We start from the raw sequence: 15,879 nt of genomic DNA, 5'->3' as shown, positions 1-15,879 counted from the left end.
AAATTAGAATTATCGGACTTTGAATTTAATGCTGTGATCGGATTATACCAGAGGTGTTCCGAGTTTAAAAAAGGGAAATCGTATGCTGCTGGTGAATACTTTGGTTGACTATTCACCATGGACCACCATGGACAGATAGCATAGAAACTATTTCACAGTTAGATGGACTAGCATGTTTATTCATTGTAATTTTACATAGGAAATATTCACAGAAATATAATAAACTTTACATTGCTAAGTTTCTGACATTTGATGGTGCTACAAGCACAGTTTGGAAGGTCAAAGGTGACATCTTTTGTATCTGACTCCTTTTCGGCTTTATAACTCAAAAAGTTTATAACTGATTGAGATGAAACTTTGAGAGATTGTGTGCAACTATTATGCCTCTAAGATCCTAAAGTTTCTCTGAAAACGACCTTTCCGTTTTTACGTTACGTCATTTAAACAAACAATTTTAAAAAGTCATTTTGTCCGCAGCGTTTCTAAAAACGCTTTAAGATAGAGGCTTGAAATTTTCAATGGTTATGATTTTGTCGTTTTACCTCTGTAATAAGGCTCGAAATGAAAATATGTCACTTCCGGTCAAAATCGGAAGTGAATCAAATTTTTCGAAAAAATTGAATTTTTTGATCAAGTCAAAAATGAATATCTGTTTTGTGGAACCTATTCAGCTTAATCTAACACTGAAAGCCGTTTTAAAATCGGACGATGCATTAGAGATATCGGGGTTTAAAAATTGATATTTCCAGAAAGTTTGATTCCCCGTCCTTTGTTTAAAAAATAGCGTAATGTTCAAAGTAAAATTAACTTGTACCAAAAATTATTGTTAAGTCGTACTTGAAATTAGTAAGTTTTTTGTTAAGTCGTACTTAAAATCATTCGTATTTTGTTAAGTCGTACCAGGAATATTCGATTTTTTTCATCTTTTTATTTTAGTTACTCTTGTTATTGGTTTAAGAGCTCTTTCTCTTACAGGAACTTCCAGCTTTACTTCCATCTTTAAAGGAAGACCCACTCGTTGCTTTGCAACGAGCTTTGCTCTAGTTTATTATTATTATTCTTCTTGTTTTTCCTTCTGACTTCTTTTTTGCTTTATATCTCAAAAACTATTCAACCGATTTGCAAGAAATTTTCAGGGATTATTTTAATTTTTTGTCCCTTGAAGCCTTTAAACTTTTAGTCATTAAGTCACTTCCGCTTTCTAGTTACGTCATTTTAAAAATTTTCAAAAAGTGATTTTGTCCAGCACTTTTCTCGTAAACGGTTGTTTATAAAGACTTGAAATTTTCAGTGATTGTAAATCTGCGGATTGACTTATGGCAAATGAACAGAAAAAATTATTTTGTCACTTCCGGTCGAAACCGGAAGTGAAACAAATTTTTCGAAAAAATGAATTTTCTGATCAAATCAAAAACGAATATCTGTTTTGTAGAGCTTATTAAGCTGAATCTAACACTGAAAGCCGTTTTAAAATCGGACGATGCATAACAGAGATATCGGGGTTTAAAAATTGATTTTTCCGGAAATTTTGATTCCGCGTCCTTGGTTTAAAAAATAGCGTAATGTTCAAAGGAAAATTAACTCGTACCAAAAATAATTGCTAAGTCGTACTTGAACACATTCGGATTTTTTTTGTTAAGTCGTTCTTGAAATCAAAAAAGTTTTTGCTAAGTCGTACTTAAAATCATTCGGATTTTGTTAAGTCGTACCAGGAATAATTCGACTTTTTTCATATCTATATTTTAATTAGTCTTGTCATTGGTTGAAGAGCTCTGCTTCTTACAGGAACTTCCAGCTTTACTTCCGACATTAAAGGAAGACCCACTCGTTGCTTTGCAACGAGCTTTGCTCTAGTTTTATTATTATTATTCTTCTTGTTTTTCCTTCTGACTTCTTTTTTGCTTTATATCTCAAAAACTATTCAACCGATTTGCAAGAAATTTTCAGGGATAATGTTAAATACTTGTCCCTTGAAGATTTTAAACTTTCAGTCATTAAGTCACTTCCGTTTTCTAGTTACGTCATTTTTAAAAATTTCAAAAAGTGATTTTGTCCAGGACTTTTCTCGTAAACGGTTGTTTATAAAGACTTGAAATTCTCTGTGATTGTAAATCTGCGGATTTACTTATGGCAAATTTACAAAAAAAATTATTTTGTCACTTCCGGTCGAAACCGGAAGTGATTCTAATTTTTCGGAATTTTCATTTTTTTGAGCGAATAATAAAATTATATGCATGTTGTAGAGTTTGCAAAGCTAAATGCAAAACTGAAATTCGTTTTCAAATCGGATGATGCATTTAAGAGATATCGGGGTTTAAAAATTGATCTTTCCGGAAATTTTGATTCCGTGTTTTTGGTTTTAAAAATAGTGCAAATTTCACACTGAAAGTAATTTCTACTGAAAACAATTCGTACTGATAATTAAACTATATATAAAACACAAAATTATATGCATATTGTAGAGTTTGCAAAGCTTAATACAAAACTGAAATTCGTTTTCAAGTCGGATGATGCATTGCAGAGATATCGGGGTTTAAATATTGATTTTTCCGGAAATTTTGATTCCGTGTTCTTGGTTTAAAAAATAGTGTAAAATTCACACTGAAAGTAACTCCTGCTGAAAACAATTCGTGCAGGTCATAAAACCGGACTCTGTTTTTTAATAGTTAATTAAAGTGTTTATCGATACAATTTCGTTATTTCGATCGATAATTACGTTGTTAGTTTTTATTAGTCTTATTAGTTTTAATCGAAATAATTATCGTACGATTCCCCATTTCAACTCGCCATGTTTTGACTGCGAACAAACAGCTGATAGCGGTGTGTCTACATTTTTAAAAGAAGCATGGCCTGCAAGACGTCGATAGTGGAAATTTCAGCTCTACTAACGTATGACAGATTATAAAGGTATGTTTCAATACAGGATATGTCGTATTGACTTTTTCTTTTCAAAGTATTTGCACTTTTCAATCTAATCCGAGATTCCTCTGACTCTTACCTCCGCTTTTGAAGTACATCACAATATAAAAGCGATCGTTAGAGTCAGCGGAATCTCGGAATATTATCTGTCCAGTGTATTTTCACGGTAGCTGCAGAACTGTAGCTCTCCGGGAAAAAAATATTGACAGACCGGAGAGCTACAGGGCCACCCATTGAAAAAATTGTACATGTATATTTATTGCGCAGAAAAACGTGCGCTAGTTTTGGACTGATTTACCTTATTTATACGCAAATTCTGTGAAAACATTAGTACCATTAAATTCTTCATGCAATTTACTACTGATATCGACTCTTTATTTGCCTCAGACTTTCTCCGAAACACGCTACCGACCTCGGAAAATCAAGTATGTTGAATTTACATCGAGATCGAGAGTCGCCATTTTTACATGTAAACAAAATGGACCACATGAATTTACGGGACTGGTGATGGTGTTTAAAAGACTATCCGAGGCAAGTGAAGAGAGGATATCAGTAGTAAATTGCATGAAGAATTTAAAATTAAAAGCGGTGGGAGTCCTAAGGTACACAAGAATAGAATGTTGTAATTAGAATGCATGTTTGCATGATGATAACTTTACCCTAAATATTTAAATATAGCAGATCTTTACCATATCGCCTTCACTTAATTTTTAAATTAAAAAACTCATGCTTGTGTTTAATTAAATAAATATATTTGACAAAGTAAATATTCAATCTAATTAAAATTAGACCTTTTGTCTCGCTCTCTGTTATATATGGTTATTGCTTGTGTAACAGGCATGTAAAACAGAGTGCGAGATGAAAAGTCTCAAATTTCAAATTATATCAAGCTCAGAATTTAGGTCAATGTTCCATGATATCTATTAAACAGTCTTCTCAAGATATAAGTATTTCACAGAATCATTGTAATTTGAGGATTAGATTATCTTTTATACATATTGATTCATTTTAGGTAAGCTTTACATGCATATCACATCTACATAGCATGTAAATAATTTTTACTGCATGTGCCTCAGATCTCTCTCTCTCTCTCTCTCTCTCTCTCTCTCTCTCTCTCTCTCTCTCTCTCTCTCTCTCTCTCTTTTAATCTTGGCAAAGACTGAAACTGTCAGAGGGCAACTTAATTTTGTGACAAAAATATCTCGATCTTGTAAAAGAAATCCAAAGTGCATTGAATTTTAAAATGAGCATGTATTATTAATTCCTCATTTTTATGCGCATTATACATAGTATTGTTTTTAAAACATGTAATTCGTAAGAAAAAAAAACCCTCGCTAAATTTATTCGCAATAAACCCCAGTAGAATTGACAAAACATGGTATACACGTACCAGAAGCTTATACTTTGACACTGCATGTTTGGATTGGTAATATTCCTTTGTAGTTTATGAATTGAAATATTGCTGTTGCACTTCAAGTAAAACAAACTCTCTCTCTCACTCCTGCTCTCGCCCTCTCCCAATCTGATATGTCTATACCCAAGAAATTATTTTAATGGTATGATATTATGACTTGATATGCACATTTTTGTTTTTGTACTGGCTAAATGTTAATGTCATATACCGGTATTTGGATATGTCATACTTATAACACTGCATGGTCAGTGTATTTTTTCCAAAAATATTATGTATATGTTAATGTAAACACAGCTATTACAAGTACATGTATGTTAACACAGCTAATTTTTTTTTTTTCATTTCAGCTTAAAGCAGACTCTTGTTACCACATGGCTTTTACCTGTTGATTCTTGTGGTTTCAGCTCTTGAGGTTAACCTGTCACCTCTACCCACATGCATATTCCCTGTGTTCTACAGACTATCTACCGGTAATTCAAATTAAATCGGATAATGCATGAACAATAATGGAACTTTAAGAAAGCATCATGTCCTATTGTGGTTTGTTCATGTTTGATAAGAAATTATGAAAAACAAAATTAAGGCTGTTTAAAGAAATATAATTGTTGTGAAAATTTGTTTTTCAATAAAAGTATGCAATTATATTTCCTTCATTTTTTATTTTATAAAGATATTTAGATGTGTTTACATAGTTGAAAAATCACCCAACTCTTTCCAGTTTTCTCCATTAAGATTACATGTAGGATATGTAAATGTACATTTGACTTTTGAATAACACCAGCAATGATTATTACTTTTGAAATGAGCAAGAAACAATCTATTTTCATCCTTTTAAGGTATCTATGCATAAAAAAAGTAGAAAAAAACATGTCAAATTTGAACATTTTTAATGGAATTCTCCTCCGCCTCCAGCTACCCGGGTGTGTTTGAATTTAATTTTATTTAAGGCTGATGTTGAACTTGTTGATCTTACTGTTTTATCATGGTTAAAAAGAGACAAGAAACCAGAATAGATTAGATTTTTAATAAATATGATTGTTAGCTTACTTTTTTTCATGGAAAAAAGAAATCACATGCAGGAATACTTGTCTATTTATTTATTAAAATGCTACAAATCATTCAAGAAACATAAAAAGAACAAATTTTAGTATCATTGATGATTGTTTTCAAACATGTGTGAGAAATGACTCATAGAAATTGCCACAAGTTTCAGAAAATTAGGCAAAATATTTCAAACCATGACTTTTTATGAAAATCAAAAGATAGGGGGTGGGTATACATGTAAGGGCATTTCTAAGTTATGTGAAGCTTTTATCAAGATAATATCATGTAGATGTATGTTGTATTGAATAAGGTTTCTTATTAAAGGTGGTTGAACAACAATTGACCTCTAAAAGGTCAGGTAAAGATGTTTTACTATGGAGAACCCTATAAACCTGTGTTGAGTAAAAGAAATTGGAAATGGTGGGTTCACTTAAATGGCCATATGTTTATTAAACCTCAATGGAATTGTCAATATGTGGTATACTTTTTTCTCAGAATTGCATTAGCTTTCTTATTCTAAGACAAAGACATCTGTTCATAAAATGTACTAAGTTAAAGGTAGCAAGGGACGATTCGGATAAAGTACCCGTTAATATTTTTGTAAAATTAAGGTACATCACTACACCTAGACTTATACTTTTTAAGACACTACTTCACAAGATGGCGATTTAAATGTTTTGTTGAACACTTAATATCGTTCGATTGGGTTGTATACCGTCATAGCTTAATGGTTAAAGTATTGGGTTTCTAAACCGTTTGAGTTTTAGTCCGCCTGGAGCTTTTGTTACTGTTTATTGAATTAAATTTTTGAAAATGTAATTGTTCATCCAAATTTGCACATTTTTTGCCTTTTTGACTTAAACACTTCTTATCAATTATGATATCTATCATAATCAAGTAATTTTCTGCTGATTTGAGAAAATATTTCAAGGTGTTTTGAGCCACCTTAAGAGATGCTGTACTTGAAGGCTTATGAGTGTTGCTTAGATTCATAAAATGAATTTTAATGATCATCATTAGAGGGATCTCCCTTGTTGGAATTGGTATGCAACATGAAAACCCCTAATGTTTAATACGTATATGAGAATTGAATGGTGAAACTTGCGGCTAAGACTGTTGTGTTGACTTTACACTGTGAAATTGCAAGTTACAAATGGGAGGTTATATAACTCGAAATTTATGTGGATGGGACATTATATACCTATTCACTGGGTATGAGGATGATAGCAAGTTTATTGTCCTCCAAGACAGCCACTATTTCATGGGCGAAGCCAAGTGAAATAGTTGCTGTTGAGGGGGACAATAAACTGTCTGTCATCCTCACACAACACAACAGTCTTAGTCTGTCTTTCTGTCAGTAAATAGATATAGATATATTAATTATTATCCTGAAGAAAACTTAATTTGTTGGCCATGCAGAATTTCTTGATGATAAACAAATTAGAATTATCGGACTTTGAATTTAATGCTGTGATCGGATTATACCAGAGGTGTTCCGAGTTTAAAAAAGGGAAATCGAATGCTGCCGGTGAATACTTTCGTTGACTATTCACCATGGACAGATAGCATAGAAACTATTTCACAGTTAGATGGAATAGCATGTTTATTCATTGTAATTTTACATAGGAAATGTTCACAGAAATATAATAAACATTACATTGCTAAGTTTCTGACATTTGATGGTGCAACAAGCACACAGTTTGGAAGGTCAAAGGTGACATCTTTTGTATCTGACTCCTTTTCGGCTTTATAACTCAAAAAGTTTATAACCAATTGAAATGAAACTTTGAGAGATTATGTGCAACTATTATGCCTCTAATATAAGATCCTAAAGTTTCTTTGAAAACGACCTTTTCGTTTTTACGTTACGTCATTTAAAAAAAAAATTTAAAAAGTCATTTTGTCATTTCATTCCGATTTTACATTTGTCATTTTACTTATGTAATAGGGCCGAGAAATGAAAATCTGTCACTTCCGGTCGAAACCGGAAGTGATTCAAATTTTTCGAAAAATTTAATTTTTTGATCAAATAAAAAAAATATATGTATTTGGTAGAGCTTAATAATCTGAATCTAACACTGAAATCCGTTTGCAAATCGGACGATGCATTACAGAGGAATTGGGGTTTAAAAATTGATTTTTCCGGAAATTTTGATTCCGCGTCCTTGGTTTAAAAAATAGCGTAATGTTTAAAGTAAAATTAACTCATACCAAAAATAATTGCTAAGTCGTACTTGAACAGATTCGGATTTTTTTTGTTAAGTCGTTCTTGAAATCGGAAAGGTTTTTGTTAAGTCGTACTTAAAATAATTCGTATTTTGTTAAGTCGTACCAGGAATAATTCGAGTTTTTCATCTTTTTATTTTAGTTACATTTGTTATTGGTTTAAGAGCTCTGCTTCTTACAGGAACTTCCAGCTTTACTTCCGACATTAACGGAAGACCCACTCGTTGCTTTGCAACGAGCTTTGCTCTAGTTCCCTATTCTTTTTTTTTCTTACAAATTTTGTGTACACGATTTCTCAAAAACTACTCGGCTGAATTACGTGAAACTTTGAGATCTGATAGATATTGCTCTGAACCTTATTGGAATTTTTTTTTAATCGGGACGTCACTTCCGGTTTTGAGATATTAAGAATTCAACGATTTTTAGAGGGTCGGCTTGTCCACGAAGGATCTCATTAACTAAAAAAGATTCTGAGTTCAAAATTTCAGGAATGATAGTCACAAGAATGTAGATTTGCAATAGGGCATTTATAATTGTTCAGCGCAAAAAGTGCAGAAGCATGTCAGGGCTCCAAAAATGAAATTAAAAAAGTGTTGTGATTTTGCATGGTTTTCTTACTTTATCTTTTTTCTCGGAAATATTTTGTTAAGGGACCTAGAGTTCTTGAAAGTAATCGCCCTGTAACTAAAAAAACGGTTAAGATTTCAACATGGCTGTCGCTGCAAAAGTTGTTCATTATGATCTTATTAATGCCGTAACAATAATATTTTGTTCGGTTATTGCGTAATATGAGAGTAAAAAGCTAGACTTGTTACCATGTATATGTATTTTATTTGACAAATAAATGTGGTATTTGTGCGTATAACTGACATAATGGGTACCAGTTAACATACGGAAATTGTTTAAACAGTTTAGTTATTTCTAGTGAAACACATTATGGATAAAAAAAACTGCTTCTATGCAATGCATTTGAGTCGCATTTAAAATCTAGCTGAATTCCGAGCTGTGTATGTGAACATCTTTGCCCGCGGCTGAGGAAATAGGTCGCGGCTAGCTGGACTAGCGAGCGGTCTGCCGTTTTCTAATACACAAGATTTGCGCCTTGCTGTAATGCACACATGGGTTTATTTATGTAGCTGCAAACTCAATAATTCCGATTTTAACGATTTGAATAGTAAATAAAAAAAAGATTATACCCCTACCTACTACCATAGACAGTGTTCCAGCTTACATTCGGAAACTGTCTAAACAGTTTAATTCTTTTCTAGGGAAACACGATATGGGTAAAAGAACCTCTTTCATGCAATGCATTTGAGTCGCATTTAAAATCTAACTGGATTCCGAGCTGCATGTATGTAAACAATCATACGTATCCGATCCACTGCCCGCGGCCGAGGAAACAGGTCGCGGCAGGACTAGCGAGCGGTATACCGTTATCCAATACACAAAATTTGCGCCTTGCTGTAATGCACACATGTGTTTATTTATGTAGCTGTAAACACAAAGAATTTCGATTTTAACCATATATTAAAAGAGTAAATGAAAAAAATATTATACCATTACCTACGAAGTAATGCTGTTTTTGTCTCGTAATCAAAAAAAAAATATATAGATAGTATGACTGTCAATGAAATAAGGCGTTCATTGTGATCTTGTATATGTCATAAAATAGTGTTATTGTTGGAAAATAAAATTCAGTTATTAAACTGAAAACATTTCAATCCCAGCACATTGAGGGTACATTTACATAACACGGGCTGGGAGACGCCGCGCAAGTGGACAACCGATTCGCTGTAGTCTAGGACACATGCTTCTCGTGTTTACGTGTATACATTATCACACATTGATTCGTTGTTAAATTATTTAAATTTTCAATTATATTGGTTAACGATGCATCAAACCATTGATTAAAATCACAGTGCGTAAAATAAAGAAAAACTGCCATCAATGAATATAATACAGCGTTTCACAGTTGTACGAGTTGAAATGTAAATACATTCACCTGTGTCCATTTCTGACATTTTGCTGCTGAGAATATAATGCATTACACTACCCATTTCAACAAAAGGGGCGCTATTCTATGGAGGGTAATCGTGTTTAAAAATCCAGACATGTAAACTTGTAAATCCGAATATGCAATCGTGTTGATGTGTGAGCCTGAGCATGAATATGTGTAATTCTGATCGTGTAACCTATAAAACTCGGGCATAAACACGTGTAAAATTTGACTCAGTTCCTTCGCATGATGCACATTTTGCAACTTTATTGTTTACATTAGTTAATTAAACCTTCAATTTTGCACACTTTCAATCCGTAGTTTCTGCGTTTGTAACTTCAGGCTCGGCAATAGCACATCTGACATGATACAAATCGACAAATGTAAAGTCTACAAGCTTGTCGAATTTTGACATGACCTTATATGGAAACAATGACGTCACTGATAGAAAAAGGCTAGCTGCAGGTAAAGGCATGCCGTAATCGCCGGAATAGGGACGGAATAAATAAAAAAAAAATATTAGGGTAAGCCTATAATCATATAATCTCTGGATAACAACATTTCATTATTTTTCGGAAAATTAAATTATGAGATTGGTGTACATTTTGTCAAGAGAATGAATAAAAGATGCGAGTAAAGAATTCGATCGGCTTCAGATATCCTCATAGAACTGAAAAAATTACATTAAATGACTTTGTTTGAATACACGTGTATAAAGATATATACGCATTCTTATTAATAGGCGTCTGAACCGGGAGGGGGGGGGGGGGCTAGGGGGGACTTAGCCCCCCCCCCCCCCCCCCACATTTTTGCCAAGTTAGACCTTGTATCAATATGTCAAGAACTTTAGACAGGAACGTGGAGATCTACTATTTATTTAGAAGCACATGGTACATCATCATAACATAGCGCACACAAATCGGAATCAATGTCGCTTGTGTGATATACAAAAATACATGATCTTTTGCGTGGCCGCTTAGGCACATTATCAAACGTACAACTATAAATAGTTATAGTAATATTGTTACATCTCCCCTTTTTTTATCAAACAATATGAACAAAAGGAAAAGATCTACAGCTACTTGTAAATATTGACTAGCTTGACAATATTATGCAAAAATATCTAAAACTTTACATTTGACTAGACTTTGAAAATAATGCAAAAACAACAGTTCACAACAGTCAGACATTGTACACCGCTTGCACATAGTTCTCCAAATAACGTGGTGGTTTCACAACGCGGCCATAACGAGTGGTCGGAGCGGACTCTCTGTTAGTTGTTACTTCACTGCTCGTAATTACCATTGGTTGGTAATTTGCGTTTTGTTCCAGGTCAGCAGTTTCATCTATGGCTGGTTTTCGATCGTTCTCAGGAAGATCCTCGATAGACGGTGATGTGTATTCCGGAAATACCGTAAAGTCATTTCTTTCCTCATGTGTATCTTTTAGGTGAGATCGGTTTCTCCTGTACGTTCCGTCTTGAGTTTGCACGTTATACGATCTGGATCCTTCTCTTCCGATGATTGTTCCTTTCTTCCACTCCTTGTCTCGCAGTTGTGTTGGCTTCATTCGCACTGTGTCTCCTGGTTGCAATTCGCGTAGGTCTTTCGCTGTTCGGTTATAGTAGTGCGCTTGTCTGTCTTTTTCCTTCCTCATGTTCTTGATGTTAGCTCGATCACCAACAGATGAGAGTAGTGATTCTTTTACAGGCATCAGCGTTTTGGTTCTACGGTTCATTAGTCGCTGACACGGACTCTCTCCAATACCCTGGGATGGTGTGTTTCTGAAATCCAGTACAGCAAGCCATGGGTCTTGTCCACTGTGTTTAGCTTTTCTCATCAGTTGCTTTGCTGATTTAACTGCATTTTCTGCTTTCCCATTTGATTGTGGGTAGGCTGGACTCGATGTTCTATGGTCGAATTCCCACATATGCTTAAAATTACTGAATTGTTGAGAGGAAAATTGGGGTCCATTGTCACTGATGACTTTGTCTGGAATTCCATGCCTAGCGAAGTGTTGTTTTAACTTGTTGATCACTGCTGCTGATGAAGTGGTCTCCAATCTGTCTATTTCGAAGAAATTGCTGAAGTATTCTACTGTGATGAGGTACTGGTCATTGCTGACTGGTGACTGGAAAAGGTCTACTCCTACGACAGACCACGGACGGTTAGGTGTCTCATGCGAGATGAGAGTTTCTTTCTGTTGTGACGGTTCATAAGTTCTACAAGTGTCACACTTAGAGACTAGATCCTTGATTTCTGAGTTCATGCCTGGCCAATACACACATTCTCTGGCTCTGCGAAGACACCCTTCTGCTCCAATGTGTGACTGGTGAAGCTTCCTCATTACTTCTGCCCGTAATCCCTTTGGTATGACACAGCGGGTTCCTCTGTATACGATACCATCTTGAACGGAAAGTTCATCTCTCACATGAAAGTAAGGGTGCACTTCCATGGGTGTACTTTCCTTGGTTCTCGGCCATCCTTCAAGGATAGTTTTCTTCAGCAACTCGTGTGTTACGTCACTGGTTTGTTTAATCTTCAACATCCTTGCTTGTGAGATTGGTAGGTATTCCACCATGTTGATATCTTCAAATATCTTGAACACTTCTTCTGTACAAGCTTCTTTGGATAGTTTCTTGGGATGAGCTCTGGATAGAGCGTCTGCCACGTACATTTCCTTGCCTGGCTTGTACATGATCTCAATTTCGTACTTCTGTAGTCTCAAAAACATGCGTTGAAGGCGTTTTGGAGCGGAGATCAGAGGTTTCTTGTGAATTATTTCTAAGGGTTTGTGGTCGCTTTCCACAAGTACTTTTCTTCCATATGTGTACTGGTTGAATCGTTCCATTCCAAACACAACAGCCAATAGCTCTTTTTCAATCTGTGCATACTGCTGTTCAGCTGGAGTCAAGGCTCTGCTCGCATAAGCGATAGGCTGTCCTTGCTGTAGAAGGGTTGCGCCAAGTCCAGTGCTTGATGCATCACACTGCAGCGTCGTTTCTAGCTTCGAGTCGAAGTATTTCAATACAGGTGCCTGTGATATTGCTTCTTTGATCTTGCTAAAGGCTTCTTCATGCTCATGTGTCCATCTCCAAACAACGTTCTTGTGTATGAGGGAACGAATCGGATCGCACATGACACTTAAGTTGTTCATAAACTTGGCTAGGTAGTTCACTAGTCCTAGGAATCTATGAACACCGGCTACATCCTTAGGAGTTTCAAAGTCAATGATAGCCTGTACTTTATGAGGGTCAGGCTTCAGTCCCTTGGTTGTCAGTACATGTCCAATGTAGGGCATTTCTTTTAGTCGCAACTTGAACTTGTCCTTGTTCAACTTGATTCCTTGTTCACGGCAACGATAAAGGAATCTGCTCAGCTTCTGGTCATGGTCACGTATGGCTTCCTCTTCACTTTCTCCTTCTCCGTAAATGAGGATGTCATCTGCTACAGCTTTAACACCAGGTAAGTTTTGAATGGCTAGTTCCAATCGATGCTGGAATATTTCCGGTGCTGGTGAGATCCCAAATGGTAGACGACGCCAGCGATAACGTCCATATGGAGTTTCGAAGGTTGTAAGATAGCTGGACGGCTCATCTAGCTCAACGTGCCAGAACCCATTCTTCACATCGCAGAGTGTGAAGATACGTGCTTTTGCTAAATCCGGTAATATATCTTCGATTATCGGAAGTGGGTAATGACTGCGCCGCAGGGCCTTGTTCAAAGGCTTCGGATCTATACAAATACGTAACTTGCCATTGGATTTCTTGAATGCTAAGAGGCTCGAGACCCAGTCAGTTGGCTGGTTCACTGCTTCAATGACTTGTAACCCTTCCAGCCTTTTCAGCTCTTGCTGTAGTAGGGGTTTGATTGCGACTGGGACTCGTCGCAATGGAAGTTTCACTGGGGGAACCGTATTATCTACTTCCAGATGTACTTGTTCACTGAAACGTCCATTTCCAGTGAAGATGTCTCCAAACTTCTTCTCAATTTCTTCCATAGAGAGTTTCCGATCCTCAGCGGAGTCCTCTATGTTCATGATGTTATCATGCTGTACAGCAATTAATTTCATACGTTGACTTGTGCTTGAACCCAGAATGGGGTGTGACCCACTATTGACAACGACAAAGTTCTCATCATAACTTTCTCCGTTCTTTGGATTGGTCAAGGTAATTTCGCAGGCACCAATGGTCTTCATCTCTTGGCCATTGTAGACTCTCAAGGTGTGCTGTCCTCTATGAAATCTCACATTTTTCGGGATAATGTCCTGGCTTAACACATTGCAGGTTGCACCACAGTCAATCTGAAACTTCACTAGTTTTGACTGGTCATTAATTTTCATACGAGCGAATAATTTCTTTGGATGTTCTTTTCCCGAGGTCTGTTCCACACTGAGAATTTCATCATCAGATGTAGAGTCAGAGTCGCAGTTCTCCAACAAATGTACTCTCTTCTCGGGTTGTCGGCATACGGATTTAAAGTGGTTCTTGTTGCCACAATTTGCACAGACTTCGCCGTAAGCTGGACAAGCTTCCTTCTCTCTTGGATGCTGATATCCACAAAAGCTGCACGAGGTTTTCTTTGCTTGGTGAGATTTCCCTGATGCGTGATGAGGTTTTCCTCCGGCGTGATGAGGCTTTCCTCCTTTTCTCTGTTCCTTGTGTGGAGCGTTGGCCTTGAGAGGTTTTCTAGATGACTTGTTCAGTGCATGAACTTCATCTTGCAGGTTCATAGATTTAATCTGGGTTGCAGTCTTTTCAGCTGCTCGACATATGTCAACGCACTTCTGTAATGACAAGTCAGCTTCTTGTAGTAACTTTTTTCTAACTGCATTGTCTTTTATGCCACAGACTATTCTGTCTCGTATCATCTGATCTGCTAACTGGCCAAACTCACATGTCAGTGATAGTTTCCTCAATTTTGTGACGTAAGCGTCCACAGATTCACTGGATTCCTGATGCTTGTTGTTAAAGACGTACCTTTCATATATCGTGTTTGTCTTTCCCACACAGTACTCCTCCATTAATCTTAGGATGACAGTGGGGTCATTTTTTTCATTTTCATCTCTGAACGGAAGTCCGTTATATACCTCTAATGCTTCATGTCCGATGCAGGTAATAAACGTTGCCACTTGGTACGCATTGTCTTTGTCTGCAAGTCCTGTCACTATCACGTAAGAGTTCCATATTTGTTTCCACGTTTTCCATGTTTGAGAAATGTTCCCGCCTAAATCTAGTTTCGGGGGTAACGGAATGTGACTCTGCATGGCCGCTGCCTGGTCTCCCATATTGAATAAATGTCGTAAGGATTCACTAAAGTCAATCTGATCAGTGATGCTCATCGGCTCTTACGAATAAAGTCTACTTCAAACTCCAACGCTGCGTTTCTCTGCATGCGAGGAAATTCGGTCCACAGACGTACTTCGACGTTTTTCTCAATACACCATGTATGTTCCACAAAGCAAGTGTCTGTTACTTAAAACGTACTCACTTTTTTACTTCTGACACCATGTATCAATATGTCAAGAACTTTAGACAGGAACGTGGAGATCTACTATTTATTTAGAAGCACATGGTACATCATCATAACATAGCGCACACAAATCGGAATCAATGTCGCTTGTGTGATATACAAAAATACATGATCTTTTGCGTGGCCGCTTAGGCACATTATCAAACGTACAACTATAAATAGTTATAGTAATATTGTTACAGACCTAACCATTAGGAACATAGCAACAGAGAGGATTCAACCCCCCCCCCCCTACTTTTTCCTCGCAACAAACAAATTTGTTCCTTAAAAGACCTTAAAGAGAATGAAATATTAATAGTGATATTGAAAATTAGAGTCATAGTAAGTATACTAGCACAACCCCCCCCCCCCCCCACCACCACCACCACCACGGATTAGGAATTTCATGATTTGGGGGGGTTGGGGGGGGGGGGGGTTGGGCAGGTAAGATTGGAGTTATTGGTATAACCCCCCCCCCCCCCCCCCCCCCACAGCTTAAATTACATGTCAATTTTTTTTTAGAGATATAAGATATTAGGCATATCCTTTTATAATACCATAAGAATTATATTACGGAAATTAGAGCATTCGTCACATCGGCAACGATTTTTTTTCTACATGAACCTCTTCCTGTTTGGTCCAGTTTCAATCACACCTCAATTTTTTTTCTAAAAATAATACCGGTGTTTTCGATAGAAAAGGTGTCGTTCATTAAAAGCTTATTGCAACAGTTTAGCTGAATATTATGTTTATTTTTCGTTCATTCCGGT

The 15,879-nt window shown here is 36.3% G+C and overlaps 2 protein-coding genes and 1 long non-coding RNA gene across 3 annotated transcripts in view; 2 read left to right on the top strand and 1 right to left on the bottom strand.

The window, feature by feature from the left end:
• Nucleotides 1–15,879, top strand: part of LOC128184274 (tryptophan 5-hydroxylase 1-like) — a 56,133-nt gene that overhangs the window by 8,852 nt on the left and 31,402 nt on the right. The gene's annotated exons all lie outside the window — the stretch shown is intronic.
• On the top strand, nucleotides 1,873–4,977 carry LOC128184275 (uncharacterized). The gene is made up of 2 exons (XR_008243716.1): nucleotides 1,873–2,907; nucleotides 4,681–4,977. It is a non-coding gene; the product is annotated as an uncharacterized LOC128184275 (long non-coding RNA).
• LOC128183775 (uncharacterized protein K02A2.6-like) lies at nucleotides 10,782–14,939 on the bottom strand. Its single transcript, XM_052852931.1, has one exon. The coding sequence runs from the start codon at nucleotides 14,937–14,939 to the stop codon at nucleotides 10,782–10,784; it is 4,158 nt and encodes a 1,385-aa protein (XP_052708891.1).

This window comes from Crassostrea angulata, chromosome 5, assembly GCF_025612915.1.
Source record: "Crassostrea angulata isolate pt1a10 chromosome 5, ASM2561291v2, whole genome shotgun sequence".
Classification (NCBI taxonomy): domain Eukaryota; kingdom Metazoa; phylum Mollusca; class Bivalvia; order Ostreida; family Ostreidae; genus Magallana; species Magallana angulata.
Note: the sequence above shows the minus strand (reverse complement) of the source record. Positions and strands in the feature narration are given on the sequence as shown.